The sequence below is a fragment of the Chironomus tepperi genome, unplaced genomic scaffold, assembly GCF_022539635.2.
Source record: "Chironomus tepperi strain 1889 unplaced genomic scaffold, CSIRO-AGI_Ctep_v1 contig_68, whole genome shotgun sequence".
NCBI classification, from domain to species: Eukaryota; Metazoa; Arthropoda; class Insecta; order Diptera; family Chironomidae; genus Chironomus; species Chironomus tepperi.
In genome coordinates, this window is record NW_027226190.1 from 489565 (window position 1) to 511214 (window position 21650).

Here is a 21650-nt window from a genome sequence, read left to right on the forward strand (position 1 = left end):
AAATTGAATGTGATGATTGATAGGGGAAACAAATTCATTTTTGGAAGTGAAAAATTGATTTTATATTGGGACATGATGACAAATTCAAATTGAGTGCTTGTGGTTGCGTCAAAAAAAATTCTTCACCTAGATAACCCGTATGTGTAAGCATCTAGTGCCGACTAAATTGTAGTTTTTATGTCACTCAGAGACATTCAGACTCGCATTATATTTATATGTGACTTCCACTTTACGACCTGGCGGCATATTATAATGTTTTAACGCTCGGACAGTTAAACATTTTTAAATTTTTTTTTAATTAAATACCTTGTATGAATAATAAGATGCAACACTGTTGAACAAAGGAATTAAATAAAGAGATCTACATAATTAAAATTTGTTAACTAAATTAATTTTTTGTTGATGCAAGGATTTAACTTGCTTGATTAATCGTCGTAGCGACACAAAAAATTCATATAATCTGTCAGGCGGTAAAAATTGTGACAAGATGAAATGCAATCATTGTGACTGTCTCTTTTTCAAAAACTAATACAATTTTATGACTTTTTTACCCTTTCGGTAACTTTTTTTGGATTGAATCATTTTTATTGCCAGAGTTGTGTGGAATGTGTAATAAAATGTTTGTTATCTCTTGGATGTTATAAGCATATTGCAGTGCTTATGTTTGGCAATTAGATTAGGTGACTTGGGTTGAAGGGTGTGGAACTAATCGAAATTGACAAAAATCTGTTTGATCGCCCAAGTTTACAACTTGACAATAGGTCAATTGCATATTTTATGAAACGTTCCAGAAAAATGTCACTGTCGACCGTAGGTCTAGTTATTAACTGACATTATGTCAAGTTGTCAGTTCTGCAATCTTGACTCGAATCCCAATTAAGACCAATTCCATTATTTGTTATCAAAATGGATCAAAAATAGTCGTTGTAATGGCCATTATGCCAATTCCACGACTTTTTGATGTCTGCAGTCGAAATGACTTACAAAGCTATGTCTTAGTGACCAGACTAGTGACTATGTTGAGTCAGGTAGGGTTTTCTTTAAAAATTATTGAATTTTCTGGACTGAGATTCAATCTAGTTTGACTTAAAGACAATATAGTTGGTTAAAACCTAGTAGTGCTAAGTATATATTACATTTGAAGGGCGCAGCCTTACGAACGGCACCAGAACTACAGTTTAGAATGGAATGCGAACCACTTGGGACTAAGAATTTTAGCACTAAGATTGAAATTGATTTTTCAACAATCTAATCCCTGGTTTAAGTAAAATGATTCAAAGAATCCACAGAATATCATAATAAAGTGTGGAATCAGTTCCATGTCACCGAACAAATTCAAAAGAACAATTTTATTTAATTCAAAGAACAAATTTGCATTCTTTAATGAATACAGTTAGATATTGAAATTTCAAACCCATCTCTTCCAAATCTATTCCCATACCAAAATTTCCAAAATGACAAATTCCAAAATAAGCAAATTAATGGTTGGAGAGTCGCACAAACCAAACAAAAAAAACTTTGATGTTGTCAATTTTTCTAAACGTTTTCATTTTCTCTTCTATTCTAATAGACTCTGAAACTATGACCGCAAATTTCAGCAGATTATGATGCATCATGAAAGAAATAAAAAACCTGATGTCCCCAAAAAGTTCTTTGATCGTAAGATATTTTATCTTACTTAAAAATTCAATCAACACTATTAGTTTCTATTGGCTAATGAAATTGAAAAAGAGAGAATCTCGAAAATGTTCTTCATCACACAATTTGTCATTTTCATTTTGGATTTAAAAATATCTTTTAAAAGAATCTTCGAGTTAAATAGATTTTTAGCGCATTTTTCGAAGAAATTTCAAATTGGTTGGGTTGATGGCTGGCTGAGAGTTGAAATCTCAGTAATTAGACATTGTAGAGAGCTCAGATTTGAAGCAATCGCTCTGTGCCATCAAAATATTGGCTTATTGATTGATTGAGTAGCTTAAAACTGTTGAAAAATGAGTTAATTATTGATTTTTAAATTAAATATGTAAAAAAACACGTGGAATTTTTCATTCACAAATTTGAAATATTTTTGATGGTTAATTTGCAAAATTAAGTTGAACGTTAATTTTCAAAACCAAATTGACCGTTATTTGTAGAATAACAAAAAAATGCGCTAAAACTCTCAACCACGAGGAATTTTGATCAAAACTTCTTCTTATGTTAATCAAAACATAAAAAAAAGATTCATTAAGAACAGAGAGAGTTTAATGACTTCTTGATATTCGCAAGAAATGTGTGCAAAAAAAAAATCATTTTAATAATACTCTGTAGAGATGAAATTTTGTGTGTGTATAAATAAACAATTTTAGACTATCAGGAAATAATCAATAATAAAAGAAATTTAAAGAAGAAAACATGAAAAAAAAATCACAAATTATTTTCCATTCTGTAAGAGTTAAAAGGCAAAATTAAACTACTGTATACTGATTCAAAAGAGAGTAAAAAGTAAGCAAAAAAAAAGAAATATTTTATTACATGAACGTGAATGCAACGAACAACAGAAAGAAAATAAAGATGAAAATAATTATAAAGTAAAGCTTCCCTTATATCTAAAATAAAATAAAGTAAAAAAAAAACCTTTTTATTCATTGCTGTGATAATTTTATAATGTTAATGAAAAATGAATTAGATTAAATAATAAAAAGAAAAAAATCAAAAAAGCACATCCAAAAATCTTTTTAATTTTAATGACATTTTCAGAGGCAAAGGGCGCCATCGTGTCTAGCATTAAATTGCAAAAAAAAGGTAAAGAATTGAGCACAACAAAAATTTCTCGACTTTTGCTTGTTATGCTGTTTTTTGGATCTGTGACAGAAAATATTTTTACGATCTTGCTGATCTGTTTCGATTTTATCCACCTATATGTATTAAATTGACTTGTGACTCGCTCATAAATATCAACGTTTTGTCTTTATTCATTTCATATGGCTGAAAATATTTTCAACATGTTGTGCATCGGCAAGGCTTGGAGGCTCGTTATTATTTAATTTTCTGCTTCAAAAGTTATTAATTGAAGCGAAATAATTTGTGCTTCAATTTTTATTGAACATGACGCAAAAAATATTTGCTTTAAATTTTCATGATTAGACAAAAATGATGAAAAATACTTCATAATTCACTGAACATACAAAAGATGCGAATGCTCCTACTTCATAATTTTCTAGAAACAATTAAATTTTTCTACTTTTTAAATTGAAAGTTCAAAAACGCAAACTTTTCAGAGACGCAAAAATTTCTGCTTCAAATTTTATTGAACCTTAAAAACCGCGAGAGATTTCTGCTGCAAATTTTTCAAAATCTTAAGAGATGCAAAAGAATTCAGTTTCAAATCTGAAGTAACTTTAAAAAGATTCTGAAATTTTCGGTTTTAAATTCTAAGAAGCTGTAAAAAGACTCGAAAAATTTCTGCTACAAATTTTTATTGAACTTTTACGAGACGCAGAAATTTCTGCTCCACATTTTACTGAAAATTAAAAAAAATCCAAAAAATACTTTCTTCAACTTTTTCTGAACTCTTGAAAGATGCGACAGATTTTCACATCAAATTTTTGTAAACTCTAAAAAGACGCGAAAGACATTTTCTTCAATTTTACAATTGATTTCTGTTTGTAATTTTGCTCTAAACGGATTTTTAAAATATCTGTTTCACATTTTGCTGAACTCTTAAAAGACGCAAAAGTTTCTGCTTCATCTTTTACTGAGCTTTTAGAAGACGCGTAAGATTTCAGCTTCATTTTTAATTGAAAATCCTAAAAGATGCAAAATATTTCTGATTGAATTTTTAAAAGATGCAAAAGATTTTTATTTCGAATTTTATTGATTTTTTATTGAACTTTTTCAACATTTACAAATTTTGTGTGGAATTTTTCTAAAAGATTCAAAACTTTTTAAAAATTAAAATTCTATGAATATGTTTTGAAAGGATTTTAAATACATTCCAGAACTGGTTTTGCGAATTAATAACAGTTTTAGTTTCAAAATTGATATAAAACTCAAATCATAAATTCCAAAACATCCTCTAACAAAATATTAAAAATTTGGTGTGAATATGAAGTCATAAAAAATCAATACATAATTTTTGACGAGTGCCAACGCCTTAAAAATTGAGTTAATTCACGTAATGCAAGACCCAAGTAACTTGTTTTTTATTTATTTATTAATTTATATTTATATGTATCTGCACATCTATTTATTTTATGCTTTAAATCCGCATCTGTAACTTAACATTAGCTTTTTCTACGTATTCAGCGAATTTTTATTTGCAAGAAACGAAAATAAAAAAATAAAAAAAAAAAAACTGTGGAGAAGAACAATTCTCAATTTTAATTTGCATTTACGTGTGTTGAGTATTTCTCTCGTTCCTTCTCTCTCCCTCTCTTCTTCTGTGTACGTTCGTTTCATTCAACTTGGGTGGTCTGAAAGAAAAACATATAAAGAGAAATGATTGTAAAGCAAAGAATTCGCTTAAAGTTTCCGTGATTCAGATACTGCAAAATACTTGAATTGAGAAATGCATTAAGCATTTAATTTTTTTTTTAAATTTTTATTCTTCCTTTTTGTAAAAGAGATTTTTAGCGCGTTGTTTTTATGTTTTTATAAGGGCAAATTAAGCATCTACAAAGTTCACATATGTGGGATGACGTCAAAGAATTTTGTGCATAAATTATAGTCGTTAATTATCTAAATTTAATCACTAATGGCCTCGAGGAATTTTTTACAATAATTGATTACAATCATCAGCATGTTTATAGAAGTTAGGAACGAAGACAAGTCACTACATTATGATTCTACTGTCTTTTTTTTTTGTTGTTGTGCTTCTTCTATGTCTTTCTTGTTTTTTCGTTGAGATTTGGATGTATTCGGCTTTTTCATATAACTTAAACTTCTTGTGCCTTAATAGCTTTAACTTTAAAATTTATTATATCTTTTTTTATTATTGATGTTCTGTCTGATTTCATACATCAAACACTTGAATTAGTTTATGACACATAATTTTGTGGATTTAGGAATTAATTTATTAAAAGTTAGTCTTTGTGGCGCCATCTAGACATGAAATGGTGTTACCTATCGACAATTTACATAAAGTTAACGATATTAATTCCTTATTCGTTCATTATTAGCACACATTTATATATTTATATATTTTATATTTAATCAAAATCAATAATATAAAGGGTTAAGGCAATCAAGGCACGAAATTGTTGTAATCCAGTCAATCTGTGTTAGTGCGTGTCTCATAATGAGACGTTTTGTAAGGTGTTTTTAAAACTGTACAGAAAAGCTTAATCCTCAATTAAAAATAATTAGATTTTTTATTTAAAAGGAAAGTCATCGGTTACGATATGTAATTTTGTGCGATAACTGGAAGAGACTATTATTAAAGTTTGTTAAAAAAAAAATTATAATCCCCAAAAGACAATTTCGGTTGATGGTTGATGAAAAATAATTAAATTACTTGTTCTTAAAACTTGATTTCATATTTTTTTTAATATCTTGCCCCGAGCAACACAAAACCAATCGGCATGAATTGAGATGTTGTAGGACATTTTAGAACCAAGTGGCAGTTACTTGACTACCAAAATTTACCAATTAAACACTTGGTTCTAAGTATACTCGAGTGTATAAAAAAAAGGTTTAAACAAGTTAATGGCAAGTTAATGTCCAGTTGATGACTAGTTCTTATGTATTTTTGTCTACTCGGTATACTATATCCTTTTGTAGCTTTCTTTGTACAGGTTGGGTTTGGAGATAGCAAGTTGTAAGCCTGCTATCCCTAGCTTGTTTGTGGGGCTGCCACCCTACAAGCGAGGGTTTTGAGTAGAATGATAATCTACTCTTTTAAGTTCATATCCTGGCACAGCTTCGTTCACCAGCGGTGTGTTTGGAGGTAAAAGGAGCTACCACGTGAAGATACACACTTGACATTTGGTCAGCTTGAGTCAGACTTTGGCTTCCTCAATCCCCCTCGGTTTACTAATCTCTCTTTATCAGGCTTCCTCCATATGGAATCCATATAGACACAAAATGCGCTGCCAAATGAAACCTTGGATCGAACGGATGGAAAGGTTTTGAAATATTTTTAAAATTGATTTAAGTTCACTAATTAGACTCGATTCCATTTTGATGAAATTGATTTAATTGATGAATATGCACTTAAGTGAGATATCAGAGCAGCATTCTGTAAAATGTGTTTCATACGGTGGCCGTAAAAACAATTCCTTTTCCAAGTGTTTGGGAGTTGATTGCTAGCTTTCAACTCTATAACAGGGATATCGATGTCAAGAACCAGGACTTTCAATACTTACTTACTGGAACCATGCTTCTACTTGGAGCCTAGGTTGCAACAAAATGCCTTTCATCTGACTCTGTTGCTGGCTGTATCACAAAGCTTGTACAAATTCTCAATTTTGACATCTAACTGGCATTCCTTCATTACCGTCCTACGTCATGTTGCTCTTGGAGCACCTGGACGCATTTTCCCTTGTGGATTCCAACCAAGGGCAGTATAGCAAGCTTGTGTCTCAGCCCCAGCTACCACTTTCAATACTGGATCTCGAAATTTGTTGAGACCGAGGATTCTAAGAATTTCAACACACAGCTTGTACTGTACTGCACTAGGGCATGCGATTGTAAATGTTTATTTTTCTCAAATTTCAAGCTCCATCCAACAATTTCAATTCCCAAACAAATCCCATTTAATTTTATTTCTTTTCTTAATTTAATAGGTCAAGTGTCAACCTTGAAGAAAAATCTCTTTTTTGTGTAGCTTCTGATAAAATCTCCAACAAAGATGTTTTTGTTGTCATTTAATGATGATTGTTCCTCAATTTTAAAACAATTTCCTGGATTTTCATAAATTTTTAATGAAAGCTGACAATTTTTAATCCACAACTGTTGGGAAGCTAACAGAATTGAAGCTATGAATATTCACTGGCTGTATTTGCATGATTAAAAGAAAGTTTATTAAAAGATCATAATAAAAAGTACAAAGCAGCATTTATTTAGGAGTAAATTAAATTATGGAAATGTTCCAACTGGGAAAATGTTTCAGCACAGATTAAGTAGCATCTGACGTCTCTTAATAAATGATATCTATTTGATCAAGAAATTTGTAGGTAAAGCTTTTCCCATAATTTTATGTCATTTTTTGTACCGTATCGTTAAATCCACAATGCTTGTGCGCGTAGCGTGAGTGAGTGAGTGAGGATGACTTGTGGATATTTTTTAAGCATAATTGAAATGCACAATCACGTATTTATCATAATTTTTAAATTAATATTTTTTTTTACATAAAGTCACACTCTCAAAATCCCTTTTATAAAATAATTTGATGATTTTGTTTGTTTGCGGAACTTCTTCTTGTTCTTCTGGGTGCTTGAGATATTAAACATAAATACTTGTGTCTCGTTCGTAATAACAATGAGATAATTCATGGGTACATAAATATAAAATATGTTTACATTACAAAATGATTAAATTTCTAACAATCTGCTTTTATGTGCGGAATTTTTATGATGCATACATGCTGAAATTAATTTATTAGTTTTGAAAATTTAACGGTTGTTTTGAATTTTGAACACTTAATTTGCATTTTTTTTACATGACTGAGAAATATTTTTTTGAGTATGACTACAAATTAGGAACTGCTGAGACTGATCAGATATTATAGATTAGTTACTTTTTATTAATAGTAATAAAATTATAGTATTTTTAGTAGCTTGACAATATTTAAATGTTTTGATTTGACATTTGATAAATTGAGCTTGCTTTTTAATGGAATATTCCAGAATGTTGCTGAAAATAGACATAATTTTATGAATAATTAAAGGCAGTGCTGAGAGTTGAATGGATTTGGGAGTAAAATGTGAATCTTAGTCTAAAGAATGCTGTTCAAAATTCAAATCGTCTTTAATTAAAATTTAAAATTTTCCAAAAATTTTCAAAAATAATTTTTTTTTTAACTTTTCAATTTTCAAATAAAATTAAGGAATCTTTTATTTTTTGCAGAGGTTGAGATCGACTTCAATTCGGTAAAATTAAAAATTGGATATAATTATTTCTGCTAATACTTGTGAAGTATATTATTTCATACAAAAATCAATCGAGTCTTAAAAAACTGAAGCATCAATTTCTAATTATTTGAATTAAATTTTAAAATTTGAAGAAATTTCTAATTTTTGAAATAAATTTTGAAATTTGAAAATAATTAGTAATTTGACCAAATTTTGAAATTGGAAACTATTCTGAAATTTTGAAGATTTTTTGAAAAATATTTAAATCAAAATTTTAAAAATTTTAAAAATTTTAACATAAAATTCAATTCAAACTTTAACTTCAAATTTGAACTTAAAATTTAATTAAAGATTTTAATTTAAAATTTATCTTCAATATTAAATTGAAAATTTAACTTAAACTTTAAATTTTAAATTTAATCCAAAATTATAAATTTAATTAGTTATGTATGAAACTTAAACTGTGTTGTTTTATCGATTTTTAAAAATTACTAGAATTTTAAAAATATTCAAAAGTAATGAATTTTTTAAATAAATTTCGAATTTTGATTTTCTTTTAAAAAAAAAAATTAAATTTTAGAGTTTTCATCGATTCAATATCGACTTAGAATCTTTGAAATTTAAAAATTCAAGTCAGGATTTAAGTTTAAAACTCTTCACAATCTTTGAAAAAGTTCAAAATCATAAAATTTCACTTGAAATTGTCAAAAAAAGAATTTGAAATAAAAAAAACTTGAAAACTTCCTCTACACACGTTAATATTCGTCACATTCCATCTTGAAGAACTCACCAACTCATTTCGCATGCGTACCGGTGCTGAAACAAAAAGGACGTGCAAAAAAGTCATTTCGTTAATGCGAAAAAAGAATCAAAAATTCAATGATTGTAACTTTTCTTTCTGCTTTTTATTCTCTCTGTTGATTTTTTTTTTTGTTTTTAAATTTATTATACAGTCTTTTGTTCAAAAATCTAAAATTTATTGCACTTAATTAACTTTAAGATACTAATAAGCATGATTTAATTACATTCAAATTATAGATATACAATGTTAAATGAAAAGAATTGCAGTAATTTAACAAAGTATGACAATAAATCTTTAATACCTGATTTGAAGTAATTAATTATATACAGGAGTTGGACTTATCTATCTAATAAAAATTATCCTTATAATCATGAGTGTGTGTGTGTGTGTGTTTACATCTCATTATCATATCGTGATATGTGGCTCTGCATAAAGTAATCTTTGTGATTAACACTCGAGAAAATTTTCCATAATATTTAAATGATATCAGCGCAGAGCCGAGCCGTGGCACAAAAAGCCATAATAATAATAATGATATATTTTTTAAAATGTAAATTTACAGAAAAACACACGATAATTTTTTTAAAAATCACATAATAATTTATCATACACATGTGAATTATGACGTTAAGCAAATCATAGTCATAAAATATGGATTTTACTACTTTTTTTCATCTTTATCTGAACTTTGATTTAATTTTGAGGATTGGTTAGGGTTTCAAAAACAAGGAGCAATTCCTCATGAATTTTAGAAAATTTTAACTTTTAAGAAATTCTAAAAAGTTCAAAAAATTAAATTTTTAATTTTTTTGGAGATTTCTGCATTTTTTGAACTTTTAAACATTTTTTGAAATTTTATGAACATTTAAAAATGTTTAAAAATGTTAATTTTCAAATCAAATCTAGATCTTAAATTTTATAAAATCTTTAAAATTTGATCAGGCGAGTCAACATTTTAAAATCTTAAAAATTTGATTGAGTAATGTCAAAATTTTAAAAATAATTTTAAATTGAGGAAATTAAGAAATTTTTTTAAAAAAAATGAAATTTTGCTTTTTTTTTAATTTTTTAAAACGTAAAATATGGAAAACATTAAGAATTTAGAAATCATAAAAAAATTTATAAATTGAGAATTTTCAATAAAATTGGAAAATCATTGAACTATTAAAATTTTTGAATTTAGGAATTTAAACATCATAAAAATATTGAAAAAATTTAGAATTTCAAAAATTATGAAAATTTTGTAAAAGTTCAAAACTTTGAATTTTGTAAAAATTTGAATAATTCAAATTTTGAGATCAGATTTTGAACTCTTTGAATTTCAAATTTTTCAAAAAGTAAAATCTTTGAAAAACTGTCAAATTTGTAAAAATTTGAATGATTCAAATTTTGAGATCACATTTTGAACTCTTTAAATTTCAAATTTTTCAATACCGTTAAAATCTTTTTTTAACAATTTTATCGCATAAATCCATAAAAATCATCAAATATCATCAGTTTTGGAAACCCTAATACAAGAAAAAGGATTTAAATCATATGCTGTCTGTTTTGATCTAATAAAATTCATCCTTATACGCATTATTATATTATTTATCTAACCTCAACAATATAATATATTAATATTATTATCATTATAATGCTTTGTTCAAGAGAAATATTGTATTATATTTTGTGATCTTCTACTTCTATCAATTGTCACGAAATTGTTCATAAAAAATACATGAAATGAAGAGGAAAAAGCCAATAATAAAAATGAACATTATTATTTAAAATTTCCATTCATCCTTAATTCCAATTCTTCCTCTTCCTTTGTCAATGGAACGGTTGTATGGTTGTACAATCCTTGTGCCATCAATTGTATTGCAAGAGAATTCTTCACTCCAGATGTTTTCTTTATCTTTGCCCTTTTATTTTGAAACCAAATTTTGATTTGTGCCTCATTCAAGCCCAATTCAGCACTCAGTTGATGTCGCCTCTTCTCCGTCAAATATCGATTTTCATTAAATTCTTTCTGTTTTTTTTGGGAAATAAATGGAAGCCATTATGAAATCCATAAAGGAAGCAATTAGTAAAAATATGTATTTTACCTTTAGTCGTAGAAGCTGTTCATTTGAGAATGCTGTACGGGGTCTCTTTTCGTCATCCGTTCCTTTCTCCTTCTTCTCTTTCGGCCGACGGTATCTAGGACCTTGAATTAGTGTTAAGAAAAGGATTTTTATGTTAGTAAAAATATTGTCGTCATGTAATTGATAGGCACAAAAAGGAGAGACAATAACAACAACAACAAAAGATTGAAGTGATTTTTTACGGTCAGCATTTTAAAAAGTCCTAATTTTTCATGTCGAGAGTTAAAAATTGACTATTAAAGCAGTAAGAGACATGTTGAGACAGTTTGTGTAGGTGTATAATTTTTGATTTGTTAATGTTGCCCATAAATAACACTTTCAATCAAAATCGAGATAGAGATTTATACTTTTTTATTTTTTTGAGGAAAATTAATGCATTTTGTCTGCTACTGAAAACATGAAATTAATCAACTGATAATCTATCGCTTTCAATATGCTGTCATCAAAAAAATCTCTTCACAGACTTGTCCTTAAAACTTTGTTCTATTTACATGAAAATACCATACACTCATTTATATGATGACATGAAAATTCGTAAAGTAAATAGAGTGAAATAAGCCCAATAAATCAATCAACAATGTTCAAGTTAAAATATGCTCTTTAATAAAATATTTATGGCAACAAATAATAATTTTTCTTTTCTTTCTTTTTTTTGTTCATTTCACTCATTCATTCCTCATTTCGAGCACAGCACAGAAATGCAAATCATAAAACTATTTTTTTTATTACCCATCATAAACAAGTAAATACATAATTAGCAATAAAAATATAATATTTTCTTTGCGTTTTTTTGCATAGACTTGAACCTCAACTACCTCTATAGAGTTTATAAATATTGGATTGTTCATACATTATGTAGCATCATTGATTGTCAAGATCAATATTTGATCAAAAAATAACGACCAAATTGGTTTTGAAAATTAGAGTTCAAAAAAAGTTCAAATTTTTGAAGAAAAAAATTCCACGTGTTTTTTCATATTTAATTTAAAAATCGTTAATTAAAGTACTTTTCCATGACTGTAAGACGTAAAACAAATCGATAAGCCTATAACTAAATGGCACAAAGCTAATGCTTTAAATCCAAGCTCTCTACAAAGCCTAATTGCTGAGATATCTCACCTAAGAATTTCAGATTTTGAAAATCAGCGATTAAAAAAATTCAAATTTCCAAAAGAAAAATTCCACGTGTTTTTCTCATATTTAATCTAAAAATCATTAATTAAAGCACTTTTAAATGGTTTTAAGGCATAAAATATATCAAAAAGCCAATAACTCAGTGGCAAAGATCTAATGCTTCAAATCCGAGCTCTATAAAATGCCTAGTTGTTGAGATATCTCACCTCATCCAGAAAACCACCTACCCAGTTAGCATTGAGGTTCATATTATGTTTTCACCTAGCCATTATTGTGTTACCCAACATGCAGACGACCCCGCAATGGATAATGCTTTAAACTTTTATTATTTATATATAATAATTTTTTATTTTTCAATGATACCATAGAAACATAACATTGTTAGTGACAATACTTTTAACGTCTTTATTTAAATGAATGAAAAATACAACAAAAATATAAAAAAAAAATAAATGTTGAGTGAATGAATAAACGAAACAATTGTTAAAGCAAGCTCATTTTAACGCAAAGTGTCTATAATTAATTTATTAGCAAGTGTTTGTCTCTTTTTTTTTCACTATACAATAATAATACATGAACATGTGAGACATTCATAATGAAATTCATGTCGGTTTACTTGTTCAGTTCATGTCTCAGTTCAATTTCAGTTTTGTTAAACAGAGTTGTTGATGATTAATTGAGATGAGAGAAATGGACGTTCGATTCAGAGTTGGGAGATTGAAATGATTAGTTATTGGTAATTTGCTGGAGTAAAATTGAGAACATAAATGGAAATAATGACTGGGAAACATGAACTTGTATAATTTCTTATTAAGTCGAGGAACTTTAGCTTGTTATGACTTTGTACTGTGTGAATGAATTTTGTGGTTAGGTTTCAATACGCAATGATTATTTACAGATTTGTAGTGATTTTAAGGGGGTCTTATGTTGGAATTAATTTGTTTTAGATGAATTTTGACTCACATTGTGTATTTTAGACATTGACTGTTGTGAATGTCTCTATATCGGATTTTAGATATGACAAAGTATCACATGGGTGACCAAAGAGCACTTGGAATGAAGGTTTTGCTGGAGACAGAATAGATCAGTGTTGTACAATTTTGTTTGTGCCATTGGACACCTTGTGGTATGCTGCGATCAAATTTACACACTGCAGGTTATTAACGGCAGACACTAGTGTGTCGCAGCACATAGTTTGGACAACACTGCAATATAATTTAAAATTGGAATTTGAAAATAGCCATTGGATCACGATTGATCTCCAGACATCCCTCATTATTGATATCATATGAATGTTCAAATTTACAAACTCATTACATGTCAACACATTGATCAGATTCCAAACCATACCCAAACATTCAAAAATATATCAAAACTAAAATTACAAGATCAATGCCAGTTGCATGACTAATCGTACAATTCCCATCACTAGAAAGTCCCATATTTTAATCAAAAAAAGCAGACAATTTTCCCTTTTTAAAAGCATTAAAACATCTCGTCCATGTCAATGTATATCGTATCACCTCTGATTGAGATATTTAATCACAAACTGGATTCATATAATTTGCGTTACGAATGCCTCAGACATTCGTATATAAGTATATGCAAATTATAGTAATATGTTAAAGATTTTTTAATTGAGTTATTATCTCTCTTTGTTAAGCATATATTTATTACAAGCTGAATATTATAATTGTTACTACACTTACCAGAACTTGGTCTATCTGAGTAGCGAGTACAGAATATCTAAATTAATGGAAAAAGAAGCAAAAAAAAGTTGCTAATTGAAGTACATCCTTATTAATTGCAAATATTATAATTGTAATTACCCATGCTGGCCACATTTTGTTGTCATCTTTACTAGCCTCTGATTGACAATCATCCGAATCCAAACTCATGCTATCCACCGAAGATTGGGGTAATTTAAGCGTGTCAGATGAATTGCTTTTGGTTTGAAATGATGTCGGTGATGTACACGATGATTTTAATGATGAAGATGATGTCGATAATGATTGTGGTGAACTATCTTGTCCAATTTGTGATATTGTTTTACATAAGCCACCAATTGATGATGGTATCTTTAATGATGAGGCCGATGACAATGAATTGTTGGTTACTTGACTTGAGTACTTTTTATGGTTATTGCTATTATTGCTGTTGTTTAAAAATTCATCATGAATTTTTGGATATGACGTAAAATTATTGTATAAACTATTTCTAAAACTATTATCACTTGACTTATATTGATTCTCCGAGGATAAATTTTTTGTACTATAATCAAAGATTTCTGATAATTTAAAGCTATTTAAGAATACGGAAGATGGATTAAACATTTTGTTGTTGTTGTTGCTGTTCACTGAGTTGTTCGAATTATTATTGCAAATAAAATCTCTAATCTCAAATGGCCTAAACAATCTATCACTATGGTCATTCTCAATCTTTACCGGCTTCGGACCAAAATTATCACTTAATATATTTGTTATAGAGAAACTAAATTTCCCAATATTCAGACTATCTGATTTTCTTTTATAATTTCTTTCATATGAATCATCATCATCATCATCAACATTAATGTCCATGTCTTCATCGTCCACAACTAGTCCATGTTTTGAATTCATTTTTATATCACCTGGTAATGGATGGTAAAGAATTTCTACTTAATTACAGTTTCATTGTTGTCTTAAAAATTAAAATGAATATTTTATGCTGTATATACAGCATATAATAATATATAAAAAATTAAAGACGAGAGAGGAAGGTAAAGAAATTCTTTTATGCTTCCACTGTGTCGCATATTATTAACGAAATAAGCAAGAAAGGGAACCGACTGTGAGTTTATTCACGTATGATTATAAATATAATGTATAATGAATCATGTACTTACAAACTGTAGCCGGCGATGAAGCTGTTGATGAGTTTCGTGAAAAGCTGTTTGGTGAATTTGGTAGTGCTGGGCTGTTTGATTCAACAGTTGGACTATAGCAATATCTTGAGTCTTCCAAAGCCATTTTTTCAATTATTTTTAAAACTTTTTTTTTGTATTATTTTCTTCAAATGGGTTTATTACAAATTTCTGCTCTAGTAGGTAGCCACTCAAAACACTTAAATCATTTTCTTCTTCTCTTTCATTCACTATGAGCACTCACATATGTATGATATAACTTCTAATCAAAAATCCATTTGTATAACTCGACACACCCAAATTACTTCGTTCACTTTTTTATACTTCTAATTATTATTATATATTCCTTTATTTGGCTCACTCATGTGAATATTTTTTTAATAATTTCTACTGTTCCTTCAATTGCGTATAATTATAATTAATTAATTATTGTCACTATATAAGCAAGCACATTATTGTTATTATAGCTTCAAAAAATAACTTATAAGCTATTACTAATGATAACATGTGTTGTTCAAATCGCGTTTATTTTCACTTATAACATTTCACTTATAAATGATGGAATGAAATGAAATATAAAAAAAAAATTGTGTATATATATTTATTTTTTTTCTGATTTCTGTCTCTTTGCGATTAGTGAATCACCTGACAGTTTGAAATGAATGAGAGCTCAAGAAATATTGAAAATTGACTGAAATAATGTAGTTGTTTTTGTTATTCTTAAACGAATATCTTAATAAAAGAGCAAAAAACCGACAGCAATACTTTTTGTGAAAAAAAAGCAGGCACAGAAAGAAAAAGAAGACAAAATCAACTCACAAAAGTTAATGTGTGTACATGGATGTTAAGATAAAAGTCATCAACTCCTATACAATTTTATATGCATCTATATACTCCTGCCTTGCTTATAATGGACATGAAATCACCAATACATATGTAGGAACTCTGTGGGATGTGGCTTAGATGTTCATGTAATCAACCAGTAGACAATAACACAAATGTGGAAATATTTGATCAGCTCAATTATCCACAGCTTTATTAAATAAATTTCTGTTAAATTATACAAAAAAAAAAGTTTCAATACGTATTTTAACAAAATGAGATGTTATTTTGCTTTTAAAGAGAACATTGCATTGCTTTCTTGTTATTTCATATGATTAGTGTGTATTGTATGAAAGAAAAAACAGTTTACAACAAAATTATTACTGAGCTAATAAAATTAAGAGCTTTATAGTCAAATTAAATTGGCAATGCTTTCTTGCCTGCTGTTGTTGTTGTTATTTTTGTTGTTATTATTCCTTGCTATTGATGTTTCTTTTGTTGTTGCTTGTCCCTCAAGGAATCACTGTGAAAATAAATTGTTTCGTTACTGGCATAACTATCATCGCGCACATATATAGCATATATATATTTTTGAATGATTCTCATTTAGCTGAATAAAAATATATTTCCGAGCGGCAAACTGAGAATATTTTATTAAGCTGACCTTTATGTTACTTCATGTAACTTTTGTCTAAATTCTACAGAATTAAATGTCTAAGAATACTCAAAAATGCCATAACGGTCATTTTAATTTTGAAAATTATTTCGTTAAGTTTTAAGTTAAACTTGGAGTCAACTTCAAGTTGGTCGAATATTTTAATCCGTACAATTTTCAAGAGAAAGCATTTTTTAAGTGAATTTTATTAATTTAAGGCTGAATATTACAAATTTAAGAAGATTAAGGTAAGAAAGATCAAAGCCAAAAGGAACACAGTTTTGAACATCTCAAAATAAAGTTTTAATTCAAATTATAAGATCCAGAAATAACAAAAAATTGTAAATTAATTATATTGAAGTGAAACCAATCAGCACGGCGACGCAGAGGTGCTTTAGTGCCGCTCGGGATACATATTCATATTTTCAATGCCTTCATATTATGAAAAACGATTACAGTTAGATAGATTTCGATTCTATCAGATAAATATTGAATATCATCTCCTTAATGGCTTTCTTTTTTCCACCATTTCATTTTTATTTTATTATTTTATTATAAGCGAATGAATTTTCTTCTCCATCCGCTTAAAAACAAAATTTTTTCGTCTATAATAGCTAGCTGTAGGTACACAAAAGGTGCAGCTTAATAAGAATTTTAATGGATGAAATTTATTTATTTTCTCTCTTCATTTCTGCCTATTTTTTTTATAATAGCTGAAACAAAGCATGAGATTGGAGATGAGCATATTAAATTTATTACTTTTGATCAAGTTTAATTAACTCATCTTTTATTTCTGAATTTAGTGAGCTTTCTAGAATGAAAATTTGTGATGCTTAATATCAAACTTTTGAATTTTATGTTAATTTTTAGCGTAATAAAATTCAATAAGCAGCACCGTGCCAATATGTTATGCGAATATCATTTTGAATATCGGATTTCATTAAAAAAATCTTTATTTTTTGTTCGTTTTTAAATAGCATACTCCATGTTCCCATCGCTTTATTGGATGTCCATTAAGATTTTTTTTTTTTCGAAGTCAATTTTAAGTGCTGTGAAGTTATTGGAATGGAAGTTCTCAACTTCTCTAATGACTTTTTATTCTTAATTAGGCTGGAGTTTAAGTTTTTTTATAATTTGGAGCAAAAAATGGTTTTTGAGAATAAGTATCTTTTATGTCCAGGTGTTTGGTTGCTATGCTGGCCATATAGATCAGTTGTGATCTGTAGCTTCTTTTTGATGACCTCCAGAGCTGTTTCTACCGTCTCTTAATTTCCAATACCACAGAAATTCAGATTTCAAGATCTTTTTAATGGAGCTTCTGCCCACCAGGGAATAGAACCTATAAACTGCTACAAACAGCCTAACTAGATGGTCTAGTAACTAAAATCTACCATAACTTATTAAAAATCTGCAAATTACCATTAGTCTTGCTCAAAATTCTGCAAAATATTGACATTTGAATTTTTCTTGGTCATATCCTTTGAAATTTAACCAAAAAAAATAAGTAAATACTCCATGCAGCTTCCTTTTGTTAGAGAGTCAAATTAGTTTCGGTTCTATAAAGACCACAATATTCAATTAGAATTCGGTTTTGTCAAAACAATTACTTTGTTACCTACGGAGTAAGGTTTCATCTGCGTAGTTTTGACACTTTAACAAAAATATTTTGGTATTGTGGATTAAATTGATCAGCCATGACCGATTCTTAAAAAACCTCAAAAAAGTTTTAAAATCTTAAAAAGTGAGGAACAATTTTAAAATTGAACAAGTTAGGTACAAACATTTTTTAACAATTTTTCATGCAAGATAATTTTATGAAACAACATGTAGGACATCTCTGAAACCATAGCAATTCGATTTCTAGCCAAATCAATAGAATCATATTAAAACCAAAATATAATAAAAATTTAACGTTCATTTGAGGTTTGAATAATATTTATTGCACATAGTTGAAACCCCCTTTTCATACCAAAGTTCTATCTGTTTTTGAACTCCAAAGAATAAACAACATTGTAATCAAAATAAGATCCGTAAGGAATAATTAATTACATTTACATCCATCAACAATTACATAAAACACTTCGAGATTATCCATTTTAGTACAACAACTCAATAATTAGCAAAACTTCCCGGAAGAAATACCTTAAATTCCAATTCGAAAATGTCATTACAAATCAATTTAAAAAGTCTACACAGCGCAACACAACATTGATATGTTTCCTTATATTGAGCGTAATAAAAATCCACTAAAAATGTACGCGTAAATTACCTATCAACGTTCCACTGCTCCCAAAGCTCATCCTCAAGTGAGCGCAAATTACGATTAAAAAATTTATTTACATTATCGCATTAAATGTAGCATTTTATGACTCCTGTACGCTTCGTAAGAATGTTAAGGAGAAAATATCAATTATCTAATTAACTAATATTGAAATAATTAGCAATTATAAAGGTGTTAAATGTGCTAGACAATAAGGCTTAAAAACATTTTTAATTTATTTGCATTGAACATTTTGTGAATTTGCTTTTCAAATCATTCTCCAAATTAGGCGCTAAATATATGTTCATACATCACTTACATTTTAAATAGGCAACCGTATGTAGAATTGTTGTGCTAATAGACTCAATAATTTATCTACACATTTCGTCTATCACATGAAAAAAAAAAGTATTTTAATTATTCAGAAAGCATTTTATGAAGCAATTGTTCGGTGATTTTCGAAAATTGTTTGAAGTTGTACGTACAAGTAAAGCTATTATACAATCAGTTTGCTCTTTCTTCTTCCTTTCAAAATATTTTTTTTTCAATTCTGATTCTTCTCCAGTTTGTTTTCCCATTTCTTAATAACCATGACGCTCAAATCGAATAGAAACTTTCTTAAATAGGATTTTTTTCTTATTTCTCAAACATAAAAGGATGGAACTAAATGATTTATGTATCTTTTTCATCTCTACAAATCATTTAACAATTTCCTTAAATTATTCTTCTCGTTTCTTCTAATTCAATCGTCGTCTTTGTATGAATTGAATTTTTAATTCCCAAAAGAAGTAATTCAACACCTTAGAGATATCCTCTCTCCGATATATCAAACTTTTAAATTTCAATTTAGTCTTGCTAATGATTCGTAATTTTCGTTCTTATTAAATATTCATAGGAAAAAAAAAATATGGGTATGGTGTGTTATTGGCTTGACTCCAGATGGATATTAATTTTATTCATTATTAGCTTGTTTGGCCATAGGAGAATTTTTATATAAGATATATACAAAAATCGTTGATCCCATTTTGAAATTTTGATTGCAGCTTGTGTGTTTTTAAGCACCTGCAATAAGACATTTTAATTTCATTATTTTAACTTCCATGATGAAATGTTGTGCTTAGAAGCAAGAATTTTTAAATTTTTTAAAGATTTTTCAGAATCTTCTGGAATTTTAATGGAATCATATCCATTGTCAGACTTCGCCTTCTTCATTTGTGTCGCTCGGGATTTAAATACTTAAAGCTACATCTTCTTATTTCTTATTCATTAAAATATCATCAAAATAAGTTAATTTGTTCAATGAATTGTGAAACCAAAGTGATTGGAATTAGTAAAGGGGTATCAACATATTCTCGCATTCTAGATTGACATGTTTGACAAGTATCTTAATGATTTGTTAACATTTAGAAACAAGATGATCGATTTCATACAAATAATATTTTAAAGTTCCCTCTATTTGGTTTGAACTCTAATAAAGAAGCAAGAAGTATGTAAGGTACGCAAATATTAAAAGACACGGGTGTTTTGAGGGTTTCTTTTGAAGGGTAACACATAGATTTGGGTTTCTAGAGGAGTTTTGTAGTATCTTTTAGTTTTTGACAGAATTGACTCGAATTTTGTATGGAAAAGTTGATATTAGACGACTTTGAGTTCTGGTTTTTGAGTTATTTGGGAAATTGATTTCCATTTCTATTTGGAAAATAGTGATCCTCAAGGCGAGTAATATGAAGTTAACTCTTTAGCCGAGTTTGAAGTCGAGTTTTATTTTGTATGGAAAAGTCGAACTACTTCAACTCGATTAAACTGCTAAAAATGCCCGAATCCGACTATATATTCTTTAGGTTTGAACCTGAAATATATCTGGTTATCCTAGTTATGTAAAATTGTTTAGACTGAGAAGTAGCAAATATCAAGAACACTTGTCATAATTTAGTTATTAGTTTGAATTCTATAATCCATCAAAACCAACAAAGAACTTGATATGTGCTAGAAATTTGATGAAATATCAATCTAAATCTAGATTTTACTGCATTCCAGCACATTTTACATTCAAATTTGTCTGAAATACCTTAAAATGCACAATTTTAAATATTAACAAACAAAATCTTATTTCGTATTAAAATTCTGAGAATTAACAAACATTTATCACTCAAATCGAGCCACAGATTGACACCTGATTATTAACCAAAATTCCAAAATCAAGTCTTATTATCATAAATCCGTCATAAAATTATCCTTAAGCCAAAATCAAAAAAGAGAGATTGTACGTCAATTTTTTTTTATAAAATTGGATCCGACATGCATAGCACCTTCCTCATTTCACTCGCATCAAAAAAATTTAAACTCATAAATTAATTTTTATTTTTGATATTTTGTCTTAATTTAAATTTTATCGATAATGCATCATTACAGTGTGTAAATAATTATATGTACTTTACACATGCTCTCTTTATTGAACCCAAAATTTTCTCTTTTCATAAAAATTATAATGGATTCTTTCAGCTTACAACATCTACTTAAATTATAATTTTAAGGTTTTTCAGCTCACAATTTGTCTTAACAGCAATTTATTTGCAATTATTTTTATGATAATACATTCCCGATAGGTATATACTGAAGTGTTGCTATCACGGCGATCAGGTGGCACTATACTTAGAACCAAGTGGCAGTCAAATATGCCAAAACTTTGCTGTACTTAGAATCAAGTGGCAATTTAATTCGCGATGTCGCTGACAATCAAATCCGTGAAGTCGCTGGTAATCAGTTCCGCTGGCTCTTTGCCGTACTTAAAACCAAGTGGCAGTCAAGTCGTCAAGTGCAATAAGTCTCTGCCACTTGGTTATAATTGCAGATCTTACAGCAGAGTCTAAGAAGACTTGACTGCCACTTGATTCTAAG

At 28.4% G+C, this 21650-nt stretch overlaps 1 protein-coding gene across 1 annotated transcript; it reads right to left on the reverse strand.

Moving 5' to 3' along the window:
* Positions 1 to 10399: 10399 nt before the first annotated feature.
* On the reverse strand, positions 10400 to 15658 carry LOC139100792 (homeobox protein engrailed-2-B-like). Its single transcript, XM_070653527.1, has 5 exons — positions 14998 to 15658; positions 13943 to 14742; positions 13823 to 13859; positions 10941 to 11041; positions 10400 to 10864 (listed from the first exon to the last, which is right to left on the reverse strand). The coding sequence occupies exons 1-5, from the start codon at positions 15119 to 15121 to the stop codon at positions 10616 to 10618; spliced, it is 1311 nt and encodes a 436-aa protein (XP_070509628.1). The 5' UTR covers positions 15122 to 15658; the 3' UTR covers positions 10400 to 10615.
* Between the last annotated feature and the right edge of the window lie 5992 nt (positions 15659 to 21650).

What these genes read in the sequence shown, in the direction of transcription:
- LOC139100792 (XM_070653527.1), bottom strand. Translation starts at nt 15,121, where the DNA reads ATGGCTTTGGAAGACTCAAGATATTGCTATAGTCCAACTGTTGAATCA. An exon ending in ACAAAATGTGGCCAGCATGG is followed by an intron (nt 13,860 to 13,942) that starts GTAATTACAATT and finishes CCATTAATTTAG; the next exon opens with ATATTCTGTACTCGCTACTC. An exon ending in AACAGCTTCTACGACTAAAG is followed by an intron (nt 10,865 to 10,940) that starts GTAAAATACATA and finishes CAAAAAAAACAG; the next exon opens with AAAGAATTTAATGAAAATCG.